Genomic DNA, 12055 nt, shown 5'->3' with positions numbered 1-12055 from the left:
GGTAGCCATGAAGTGCTTTGAAAGGCTGGTCATGGCTCACAACACCATCATCCCGGAAAGCCTAAACCCACACCAATTCGCATACCACCCCAACAGATCCACAGACGATGCAATCTCAATCCACACTGCCCTTTCCCAACTGGACAAAAGGAACACCTATGTGAGAATGCTGTTCATTGACACAGCTCAGCGTTCAACACCATAGTGCCCAGTGCCCACAAAGCTCATCACTAAGCTAAGGACCCTGGGACTAAACACATCCCTCTGCAACAACACATCTGCCACGATGATCCTCAACACTGGGGCAACCTCAGGGGTGAGTGCTTAGTCCCCTCCTGTACTCCCTGTTAACCCACGACTGTGTGGTCAAACGCGACTACAACAACATCATTAAGTTTGCTGACGATACAACAGTATAGGCCTATAGGCTGTTTCACCAATTAACTATCATGGTCCAAACACACCAACACAGTTGTGAAGAGGGCACGACAACACTTTTTTTCCCCTCAGGAAAAATATTTGGCATGGGTCCCCAGATCCTCAAAAATGTCTACAGCTGCACCATTGAGAGCATCCTGACCGGTTGCATCACCGCCTGGTATTGTAACTGCTCGGCATCTGACCGTAAGGCACTACAGAGGGAAGTGCGTACAGCCCAGTGCATCACTGGGGTCAAGCTTCCAGCCATCCAGGACCTATATAATAGGTGGTGTCAGAGAAAGGCCCAAAGAATTGTCAAAGACTCCAGTCACCCAAGTCATAGACTGTTCTCTCTGCTACAGCACGGCAAGCAGTACCGGAGCGCCAAGTCCAGGACCAAAAGGCTCCTTAACAGCTTCTACCCCCAATCCATAAGACGGCTGAACAATTAATCAAATGGCCACCCGGACTACTTACAATGTCCCCCACCCTCCCAATTAGTTTCTTCACTGCTGCCACGCACTGTCTATTATCTACGCAGTCACTTTACCCATACCTACAAATGACTTCGACTATCCTGTACCCCCGCACATTGTACCGGCACTCCTAGTATATAGCCTCGCTATTGTTATTTTACTGTGTTACTTTTTATTATTTTTTACTTTAGTTTATTTTGTAAATATTTTCTTAACTCTTTCTTGAACTGCATTGTTGGTTAAGGGCTTGTAAGTAAGTATTTCACAGTAACGTCTACACTAATTGTATTCGGCGCATGTGACATTTTTTATTTGATTTAAAAAAAACGAAAAAAACTTTAAAGTGAAATATTTATCTATGACAAGAGTTAAGTTGTGGTTTTGAGGAGGAATATACTGAATATACTGACAGCAATAAAGGTATTCTGAAATCTTGAAAGGCACGCTTTGCTAAGATTAGTGACATTTGCATGATTAGTGACAGTTTTCATGAAGGAAATACTGCAACTATTCTTAAAATACTTTATTTCTGATCTGTATATGTTTTGTGACTTAGAACACTGTACTCAATCACAGTATTCGAAGTGTTGTGATGTAACAGCTCTGTGCACATCAGGGTTGGAGTCAATTCGGAATTTCTGAATTTAACATTTTAATTGACCACATCTCATAGGAAGCAGAATTGGAACTGAAGTAGAATTCAACTGAGTCTCATTCATTTGACAAATATTTTATCAAAAGGATATGTCACATCATACACATACCATTTCAAATATTAGTTTGATTATAACTCAAAGATGTCAAACAGTATTTTTACTTCATCATGAGATGTTCGATTGTTCCCTTCCATACTGCAGTGTTTGATCTAAAGCATTCTAGGAAAAAATAAATACATCTGATTTAAAAACATACCTAAATGTAATGCAAACTCTAGAATTATTTTGTATTTTTAAAATGTAACTATTATTTAACTAGGTAAGTCAATTAAGAACAAATTCCTATTTACAATGACGGCCTACCTCGGCCAAACCCGGACGAAGCTGGGCCAATTGTGCGCCGCCCTATGAGGCTCCCACTCACGGCCGGATGTGATACAGCCTGGAATTGAACCAGGGACTATAGTGATGCCTCTTGCACTGAGATACAGTGCCTTAGACCGCTGTGTCACTCAGGATGCCCTTCTAGCCAATCAGAAACAAGTATTTAACAATGCTGTGGTATATTAACTATTAATGACAACCCACAACATGATCTTAGAATATTTCCAGATCACTGTCATTATTTAAAATTAGGAGAATGAGAGAATCATGAAGATAATGAGTGTTTCATGAAAATGAAATGTTTCAACCTTATGCTACATGGTGGTGGTAAACATACACAATGTCAAAAACATTACTATGCTGATAGAATAAATATGCCATTAGAATTGAATTAAATAAGATTCTACCTCCTTTAATTCAAAGTACGTGTCCTATGAGATGTGGCCAATTAATTTCAAATTCAAGACCTGAATTAGAATACTGAAAAATTCGCAACTCAATTCAGAATCGATCCCAACCCTAGTACACATTGAGTTTGTAACGGTGATAGTGTGTGTGTGTGTGTGGTAGGGGTGACACCATTGGTATGGCAGAATGGTCCTACCTCGGAATGGTGCTCATCATTCTGCTGCAGGACCTCAATACAAAGTTCTCCCAGTCGCATCATGTCCTCCAATCTCTTCTCCGGGGCAGCCTGAGCATCTGCTGTAATATTAGCACACACAAACATGCCAGCACTGTGACACCAGCACACAGATACACTAAAACACTACCGCCACCCAGTATATTCTATTAAGAACACTGACAAACCAACATCATGTGCATATACTTGAACAAAGCCCAGACACAGAGACATGACAGTGAAATACGACACAGTAATATCACCACGTGTGAGCCAGGCTTGCACACACCCTCGATCTGAGCGTATTGGGTCAGCTGGGAGTAGTTGATAAGGGCAGCTTTCTCCAGACATTTTTTGACCATCTTCTTCATCTCCTCAGGAGGAATCGGAGTGGTAATGTCCTTCATCAACACCTAGAATCCAGAAAACAGACTTCTTGTTCCTCATAAGAGTGACTCAAAACCTGATTTTAGTGGAAGACCACAAGGATAACCCAACACATTATTGTCTGCAGTATGAATAATGGAATGCAGAGACTTGTAGACTCAAAGAATAACAATAGCCCAACTTTTTCAGCAAAACATACCCTTTCTAGCAGGGAGAGTGTGGCTTTGAGTGCACCATCTGGTCGGCCAAAAGGAAAACAGTACCTGTGGACACAAGTGTGATCGGACAGTGCATCTACACCATCATTTTTTAAGAACAAGGATGATTCTGTGGGAATGCTTAACTGTGTTTTGCATCAAATGATGCATCATCCGGGGATGATTTCTGTATTTTGAAAACTTGATTGCTGACAAGCAAAATATGTTGGGGCTATGTCAACAATGAACTAATGAAACAAATAGCAAAATATAGTTTTTGGGTGGATTTGTCCTTTAATGTATGAAAGGAAGCCATTGCACTTCATAATGCAGGACAGCCATCTATTGACTACAGATAAAACACTGATCGGCACAAATATATAGATTAAACTGTGGGTGATGAAGCCTCAACAAAGTAGAGGTCAGAAGTGGGAAGCAAATAGGATAAATGAAGATAGTGTTTTATTAACCCCGAGAGGGAAATTAAATTTGATTGCACCAGCCAATACATACATTACCAATAAATACCCCATGCCCATGACCACACATTCTCTGGGGACTCTGGTCCTCTTGACTGGTAACAAGCTGAACTACCGGACAACATCTCTCCTAAATGTGGATATGCTTCTACACCTGCATGGCTTGCTGTTTGGAGTTTTAGGCTGGGTTTCTGTACAACACTTTTGAGATATCAGCTGATGTAAGAAGGGCTATATACATAAATTTGATTTGAACATTTTATTTGATATCATATTTTAAGTGGATTTGAGGTGTTCGCCGTCAAACATGTCTCTTCTTAGTACACGGTGAGGAATTACCAAACAACTCTTATAGCCCTTATACAACTTCGCTGTGTTCCCCTTTAATCCTGAACAAACTACACGCACCCTGCTCCTGTTTGCTGCTGATCAGCATAATCCCAAAATTGTCTTGGCTATTGTTTACTGCCATTAGCCTCTCGTTGAGGAGTGTTGTTAATGACTCCCGCTGCTTTCAACAGCCCTCTACAGACTCCGTGTCCCCATTCACCCTCTCTCCTCCTTGGGGCCAGATGGAGGGCCCTTCACAGGGATGAAGGGGTTTGAAATGCCAAAGTTCAGGGATATGAATGGGGCAAGTTCATTGAAAAAAACCATCCTTCAAGGTCTGGATCTGTGTCAATGGCCCTGACAATAAGGCCATACAAGGCAATAATGGTGAATAGCAGCTCACAGATGTAGGGAGGACCAAGAATCCAATATACACCATTTTGCACCTGTTTAACCCATAAGAGTCTAAGCAATGTCTAAGCCAGGGGAGGGGTTATTTGATGAAAAATTATTTTTGGCCTTACTGCTATTAGCCCATACAAACACATTGAATAATGATTCACTACATGGCAACAATAGGTAGTCCCCCCAAAACATCTAAAGGAAGTTTGTTCTGAAGTGTCTGTCCTATATCTTAGAGAAATAAGAAAGATGAGGAAACATTTGTTGTTGTTGTATTTTACCCCTTATTTTTGGCACTAAACAGTCTAAGCCCTGGAGGGGTTCTACTAAGCTAATTGGAAATGTTTTAAGGTCATACCAAGGGTCATTTTGCAGTTCGATTTAGAATTGTAAGACTCCATGAAGAACCCCATTAAAATATAGAACAAAATTATTAGATTGAAATGTTTATTTAGCCTTACTGCTATTAGCACTTACAAACGCATTGAATAACAGATAGTCCCACATAAAAACATATTAAGGAAGTTTGTTCTGAAGTGTCTGTCCTACACATCCAGTCAAAAGTTTGGACACACCTACTCATTGAAGGATTTTTCTTTATTTAAAACAAAAATGTTCTACATTGTAGAATAATAGTGAAAGCATCAAAACTATGAAATAACACATATGGAATCATGTAGTCAAAAAAGTGTTAAACAAATCAAAATATTGTTTATATTTGAGATTCTTCAAAGTAGCCACCCTTTGCCTTGATAACAGCTTTGCACACTCTTGGCATTCTCTCAACCAGCTTCACCTGGAATGCTTTTCCAACTGTCTTGACTGCTTTTCCTTCACTCTGCAATCCAACTCATCCCAAACCATCTCAATTGGGTTGAGGTCGGGAGATTGTGGAGTCCAGGTCATCTGATGCAGCACTCCATCACTCCCCTTCTTGGTCAAATAGCCTTATACAGCCTGGAGGTGTGTTGGGTCATTGTCCTGTTGAAAAACAAAATGACAGTCCCACTAAGCTCAAACCAGATGGGATGGCATATTGTTGCAGAATGCTGTAGTAGCCATGCTGGTTACGTGTGCCTTGAATTCTAAATAAATCCCTGACAGTGTCAACAGAAAAGCACCCCACACCATCACACCGCCTCCTCCATGCTTCACGATGGGAACCACACATGCAGAGATCATTTGTTCACCTACTCTGCATCTCACAAAGACACAGCAGTTGGAAACCAAAAATCTCAAATTTGTACTGATCAGACCAGAGGACAGATTCCACCAGTCTAATGTCCATTGCTCATGTTTCTTGGCCCAAGCAAGTCTTTTCTTCTTACTGGTGTCCTTTAGTAGTCATTTCTTTGCAGCAATTCAACCATGAAGGCCTGATTCACGCAGTCTCCTCTGAACAGTTGATGTTGAGATGTGTCTGTTACTTGAACTCTGTGAAGCATTTTTTTGGGCTGCAATTGCTGAGGCTGGTAACTCTAATGAACTTATCCTCGACAGCAGAGGTAACTCTGGGTCTTCCTTTCCTGTGGCGGTCCTCATGAGAGCCAGCTTCATCATAGCACTTGATGATTTTCACGACTGCACTTGAAGAAACTTTCAAAGTTCTTTAAATATTCCGCATTGACTGACCTTCATGTCTTAAAGTTATGATGGATTGTTGTTTCTTTTTGCTTTTTTGAGCTGTTCTTGAGCTGTTCTTGCCCTAATATGGTCTTTTACCAAATAGGGATATCTTCTGTATACCACCCCTACCCTGTCACAACACAACTGATTCAAATGCATTAATGAAAGAAACTCCACAAATGAACTTTTAACAAGGCACAGCTGTTAATGAAATGCATTCCAGGTGACTACCTCATGAAGCTGGTTGAGAGAATGCTAAGAGTGTGCAAAGCTGTCAACGCAAATGGTGGCTACTTTGAAGAATCTCAAATATAATACATATTTTGCTTTGTTTAACGCTTTTTTGGTTACTACATGATTCCATATGTGTTATTGTCATAGTTTTGATGTCTTCACTATTATTCTACAATGTAGAAAATAGTAAAGATAAAGAAAAACCCTTTAATGAGTAGGTGTGTCCAAACTTTTGACTGGTACTATATAGCTTAGATATAAGATCAGGAAACATTATTTTTGATGTGTATTTAACCCCTTATTTTTGACACTAAACAGTCTCCATATATACTTCCATAAATCTTTTCAACTGGTACCAAGGGACCTTCAGACAAGTGTTGAGGCCTGTGGGCGTTCTAGAGCAAAACAACCGACATGTACTGTAGTGTGTAGCCCAAATTGTTTGGACGCTACAGACAGAAGTTGGCAGATCGGCTGCACCAACTTCAGACAAGTCCCAAGACGCTTTCCATAGAGGGGTCAGAATGGTTTATAGACTAAACCATTCGGACGCTAGAGACGATTGTGATTTTGTGAAAAAACATATCTCTAGCTTAAACTGACATATTTATAGGGATTCTTTATTATGCTAATTAGACCTTAGGGGGTTAAATGTTTGGAAGGTTTTTATTATACTCAGTTACTAGTGTATTACTGACAAATGAAGCCTACATACCATTGTTTGTAATCATGTCAATTGTAGAGGAAGTAGTACCTAAAATGGATGATCTGGTTGTCCAATAGACTCAGGAGACGGCTTCTTATGTCCTCAAACTGTTCTCTCTCTTCCTCAGTGACTGTGCCTATCCCATCCGGCCTGAAAAAAAACCACGCAAATATTTGATGAGCATTTCATTATAGGGGAAATCTGCAGTTCAAACAACAACAAAGCGGCCACCCCACCACCTTCTTTGGTAAACAGCTGAGGGATGGGGCTGGAGTAAAGTAACCACTCTGAAATTCATAGACAGGGCTATGCATGCAAGGACTGACCACCCATTAAATCAAAATGATAGTTTTAACCATGTTTTGAAAATATACAGTCTGTGTTTAGAATGACATAGTTTACAAACAATGTAAAAAAAAATATATATATATATATTTTGGGTTCTGATGGGGTTGGACAGTTGCTCATTTAAGTTATATTTTTCAAGAATCAATGGCTATATATCATTCATTTAAAAGTCAACAAATGGATGTAGCAATCACAGATTGCCACTTTAATGTTTGTAAAGCTTCCATTCTCTTCTTTGCCTTCCCATTAATAGGCACTCTGGGGAAAGAGAAGAAAATGCAATCACTACCCGGACTGCTAACCTTGACTTCCTGGGCTTCTTTCAACTGAAAGAAAAAAGGCGCTGCCTCAAAACAACAGTGTCTTTCGCTGAGAGGAGGGGGTGAGGTTGTCTGTGTTAATGAGTTGTGCTTATTAAAGCGAATGCAGTGAGCTCCTGAACATTATGTATTAGCCTCTAGCAGGGAAGAACAAGGTGTATCTGCAACAATATTTGTGACAATTTTTTTTACTTCAGTTTATTTTGGTAAATACTTGAACACTTATTTTGTAAACTGCTTATTTCTTAAAACTGCATTGCTCGTTAAGGGCTTGTAAGTAAGCATTTCACCGGTTGTATTCGGCGCATGTGACAAATACCATTTCATTTGACTTGAAGTTGAAGCAGAAAAACTGAATTGTGAATTGCAATTTAGTTATGAAGCATTAACAAATTGTTTGCGTGTTGTTTACTCTGCCAAGAGAGTTACACAAAAAAAAGCTAACTAAGGTAATTCTAGAATAAATATGAGTGTAAACCATCCTATCCAAAATGTGACTGGCTTTAGAGTAAAATAATAAACCTCACATTAGAAACGTAAAAAAGTATTTAGCTGTCATAAAGGACTCTATAAAAAAGAAATGGAGTGACAATGAAAAGCTTGTAGTGTATTGTGTCTGAACATCAGGCCTTCACTTCAACTGCTCTCCGTTCAATCCCCAAAAGGCCCTGGTCTACAATGAAAAACAGCCCTCTCTTCACAACAGCATTTGTAAGGACTACTTGTTCCTTAAATCCGTCAATTCATTAACTCCCCCCCTGCTGCCACCCCCTTTAACAAGCACCAGCTAATCCCAAAGGAACACACAAAAAGGATAGTGCTAGGAGGGGTGGGCGAGTATGCTCACTCATGGGATGGCAAGGACATTTTCTTTCATGTCGTGGTAAAAAGGGAGTGGATTTCTTGTTCTGTTCATCTCTCACACTCCAGTCCAAACGTCCAGATGAAGATATAAGGGCCATGTAAAGCAGCCCTCCCTCCCCATCCTTTGGCCATACACTAGGTCAGGGTTCCCCAACAGCGAATTTGTCCCGCGGGTGGTTTTAGCGAAAAAAGAACATATACAGTACTCACTCAAGGGTTTTTCTTTATTTATACTATTGAAAGTTTCTTCAAGTGCAGTTGCAAAAACCATCAAGCTCTATGATGAAACTGGCTCTCATAAGGACCACCACAGGAAAGGAAAACCCAGAGTTACCTCTGCTGCAAAAACCATCAAGCTCTATGATGAAACTGGCTCTCATAAGGACCACCACAGGAAAGGAAAACCCAGAGTTACCTCTGCTGCAAAAACCATCAAGCTCTATGATGAAACTGGCTCTCATAAGGACCGCCACAGGAAAGGAAAACCCAGAGTTACCTCTGCTGCAGAGGATAAGTGATTTAGAGTTAACTGCACCTCAGATTGCAGCCCAAATAAATGCTTCACAGAGTTCAAATAACAGACACATCTCAACATCAACTGTTCAGAGGAGACTGCGTGAATCAGGCCTTCATGGTCGAATTGCAACAAAAATCACTACTAAAGGACACCAATAAGAATAAGAGATTTGCTTTGGCCAAGACAAGAGCAATTAGACTGGTGGAAATCTGTCATTTGATGAGTCCAAATTTGACATTTTTGTTCCAACCGCAGTGTCTTTGTGAAATGCAGAGTAGGTGAATGGATGATCTCCGCATGTGTGGTTCCCACCGTAAAGCATTGAGGAGAAGGTGTGGTGGTGCTTTGCTGGTGAAACTGTCAGTGATTTATTTAGAATGCAAGGCACACTTAACCAGCATGGCTACAACAGCATTCTGCAGCAATACGCCATCCCATCTGGTTTGCGCTTAGTGAGACTATCATTTGTTTTTCCACAGGACAATGACCCAACACACCTCCAGGCTGTGTAAGGGCTATTTGACCAGGAAGGAAAGTGATGGAGTGCTGTGTCAGATGACGTAGCCTCCACAATCTCCCGACCTCAACCAAATTGAGATGAGTTGGACTGCAGAGTGAAGGAAAAGCAGTCAACAGCTCAGCATATGTGGGAACTCTTTCAAGACTGTTGGAAAAGCATTCCAGGTGAAGCTGGTTAAGAGAATGCCAAGAGTGTGCAAAGGTATCAAGGCATAGATAGGGTGGCTACTTTGAATTGTTATTTCATAGTGTTGATGTCTTCACTATTATTCTCCATGTAGAAAATGGTAAAAATAAAGAAAAACCATTGAATGAGGTGGCGTCCAAACGTTTGACTGGTACTGTATATTATTTAATTATTTATCATTTCCATTGTTGGACATAAAATACTGTAAAAAAAAAACAAAAACAGGAAATCAGCTCCAAGTAATTAAAATTTTGGAACTCTGTTCCCAAGTATACCCACCCATAAGAGAGAGACACATGATCATATACAAAGGTAAGCAAGGTTTTAAATTATTATGTTTTAGTTAAATATATATCTGTTTGGGCTCCAATTAGTGTTCTGGCACCACAACCATCCCTCAAGAAAAGAAATAGTCCAGTGGCTGAATCTAGATGATCCCTGCACTAGGCCTGAGTCCCAGCCCAAGCCCATAGGTCCTGTGAGCTGGCCAGATGCTAAAATTCAAAGATAAGATAAACAAAGATAAAGAATCTGTTCATTTAGCAAAGGCAATATGCCTTATACAAATATAGACACATTAACACAAGCAAAACATCAGATTGCATGATTGATCAATACTGACAGTTTTGCGGTACGGAGTCTGACAAAGAACAGACTGTCACTTCAGTTGTTCAGTCCTCTGATACATACCATCTCTATGTCGCTATCCTTGTAAAATTCAAAGTGTTGCAAGGATACGAGCACTCAAAGCCTGCCTTGTTAACACCAAAAAGTTGGCAACAGGCCAAATTGAAAATACCCTGATAGGCCATTAAAATCTCAAGTAGAACCCCTGTGCTTGTAACTGGCTTTCCCGCAGTAGCGTTTCTCCGACTGCTATCAAAACCAATCAAACTTCCTGTCATGCTTGGCTGCACACGTCAGAGCTGGGCGCGGTGCGACAGCTTGTCGAGGGCAGACGCATTGTTGATGCTTAATGAAGCAAGCATGTTTGAGTTGGGGCTAAACGCTGACCCCCACTCACAAAGGGTTAACAGGCTCCAGGATGGAGCTGTAGGTTACTGCAGGCTTGTTGGGACATCTGTAGTTTCATGTCAGGGTGTTTACAGTGGATACGGCTCATCTGTAAGTGATGACTGTCGTCTTCGACCACGCTCCAAACTTCCTGATGTCTGGGTAAATCACATCCGAAGGAGTGGGCGTCATCTGATGGTGAGTCGGCGACCACACGTGGCAGGGCACCGTGTGCGTGTCACCTACCTTTAGCAGCATGGGGGTCAGACAAGGCTGGCAGTTAGGAGAGACAGGGGATGGGTGGCATGAGGAGTCAGGGTGGCAGAAGTAAAAGCTCCGGTCACATCCCGAGCCAATGAGAGCCAGACGGCTCTGAGAAGCGGGGGATAGGAAGTGACAGGTGAGAAGGAGGTGAGCAGAAGATGTGTCCGCTGTCACTGTTCGCACAGCTCACAGTGCTGCCCTTTCGCTCCCTTTGCCATGGGCTGCTGTAACTGTGCTCCGCTCCCAAACACACCCGTCTCCGTGAAGATGCAAGCCACACCTGCACAGACTCATGTTGGTGGCAAAGCTCAATGAGTCCACTCTTCCATCTTCCGTCAATCAAAACCAATGATCCACAAAAAGTTGTCACAAAGTTAGCAAGTGTCCCCTTTTCAAGGAACACCTTTTTTCCAGAAATCACAAGCACCTTTCACAACCATTGTACAAAGAGTGTGATTATAAAAGACAACGTAAAGGGAAATGCACAGGCGGAAGAAGTGTACTTTGTGCAACAGCATCTAACCTATGACAGCTAAAAAATGACAGCTCTGATAAGGAAACAGTACACTCAACCAGTTCATTGACAACTATTGTTCTCAAAGTGCAAAGGCTAACCTCAAAATGCAGGCGTGCACCCACACATCACAAGGAAAAGGCACGGGTTTTGTATACGGCAGATCTGACAGATTTAAAAAATATATAATTTAAAATAAATGTTACATTCGCCAAGACCCACCCCTTTTCGTTTACAAAGACAATTTACAGATTGCATAAGGCTGTTGCATAAAGCTACCTCCATCTCAGTCTGTGGCCTCATGCTACCCGATGCCATCTTCCACTCCCTTCCACACCCTTTCTGGCAGCATCAGAGCACTGAATAGGCATCAATTATTCAAATTAGAACTCCAACTGACAAAAAGCCAGTTCCAGCAATCTCCCCTGTTTATACATGGTGATTACACAGAGGCTAATCATTACGTTCTCTAATTGGCTAAATTACTCAACAAAGAGAGAAAGCACATATATTAGCATTTATCACAGGGGAAGTCAAGCATGGGGTTATTTGAGGTAAGTGGGAAACTAATAGCCGTAAAGGCGTCTAC

At 41.3% G+C, this 12055-nt stretch overlaps 1 protein-coding gene across 9 annotated transcripts in view; it reads right to left on the bottom strand.

The window, feature by feature from the left end:
- The window catches only part of cadps2 (Ca++-dependent secretion activator 2), a 268064-nt gene that overhangs the window by 88595 nt on the left and 167414 nt on the right, over positions 1 to 12055 (bottom strand). For 8 of the 9 annotated variants that reach the window (XM_036969262.1, XM_036969263.1, XM_036969265.1 and 5 more), the window contains exons 14-17: positions 6968 to 7069; positions 3145 to 3208; positions 2848 to 2971; positions 2541 to 2641 (exon numbers count right to left, since the gene is read on the bottom strand). In XM_036969262.1, the coding sequence (XP_036825157.1) occupies positions 2541 to 2641; positions 2848 to 2971; positions 3145 to 3208; positions 6968 to 7069 (391 nt within the window). The remainder of the gene's footprint in view (positions 1 to 2540; positions 2642 to 2847; positions 2972 to 3144; positions 3209 to 6967; positions 7070 to 12055) is intronic. The other variant, XM_036969261.1, reaches the window with a different exon arrangement.

The sequence above is a fragment of the Oncorhynchus mykiss genome, chromosome 30 (assembly GCF_013265735.2).
Source record: "Oncorhynchus mykiss isolate Arlee chromosome 30, USDA_OmykA_1.1, whole genome shotgun sequence".
In the NCBI taxonomy this organism is placed as follows: Eukaryota; Metazoa; Chordata; class Actinopteri; order Salmoniformes; family Salmonidae; genus Oncorhynchus; species Oncorhynchus mykiss.
Note: the sequence above shows the minus strand (reverse complement) of the source record. Positions and strands in the feature narration are given on the sequence as shown.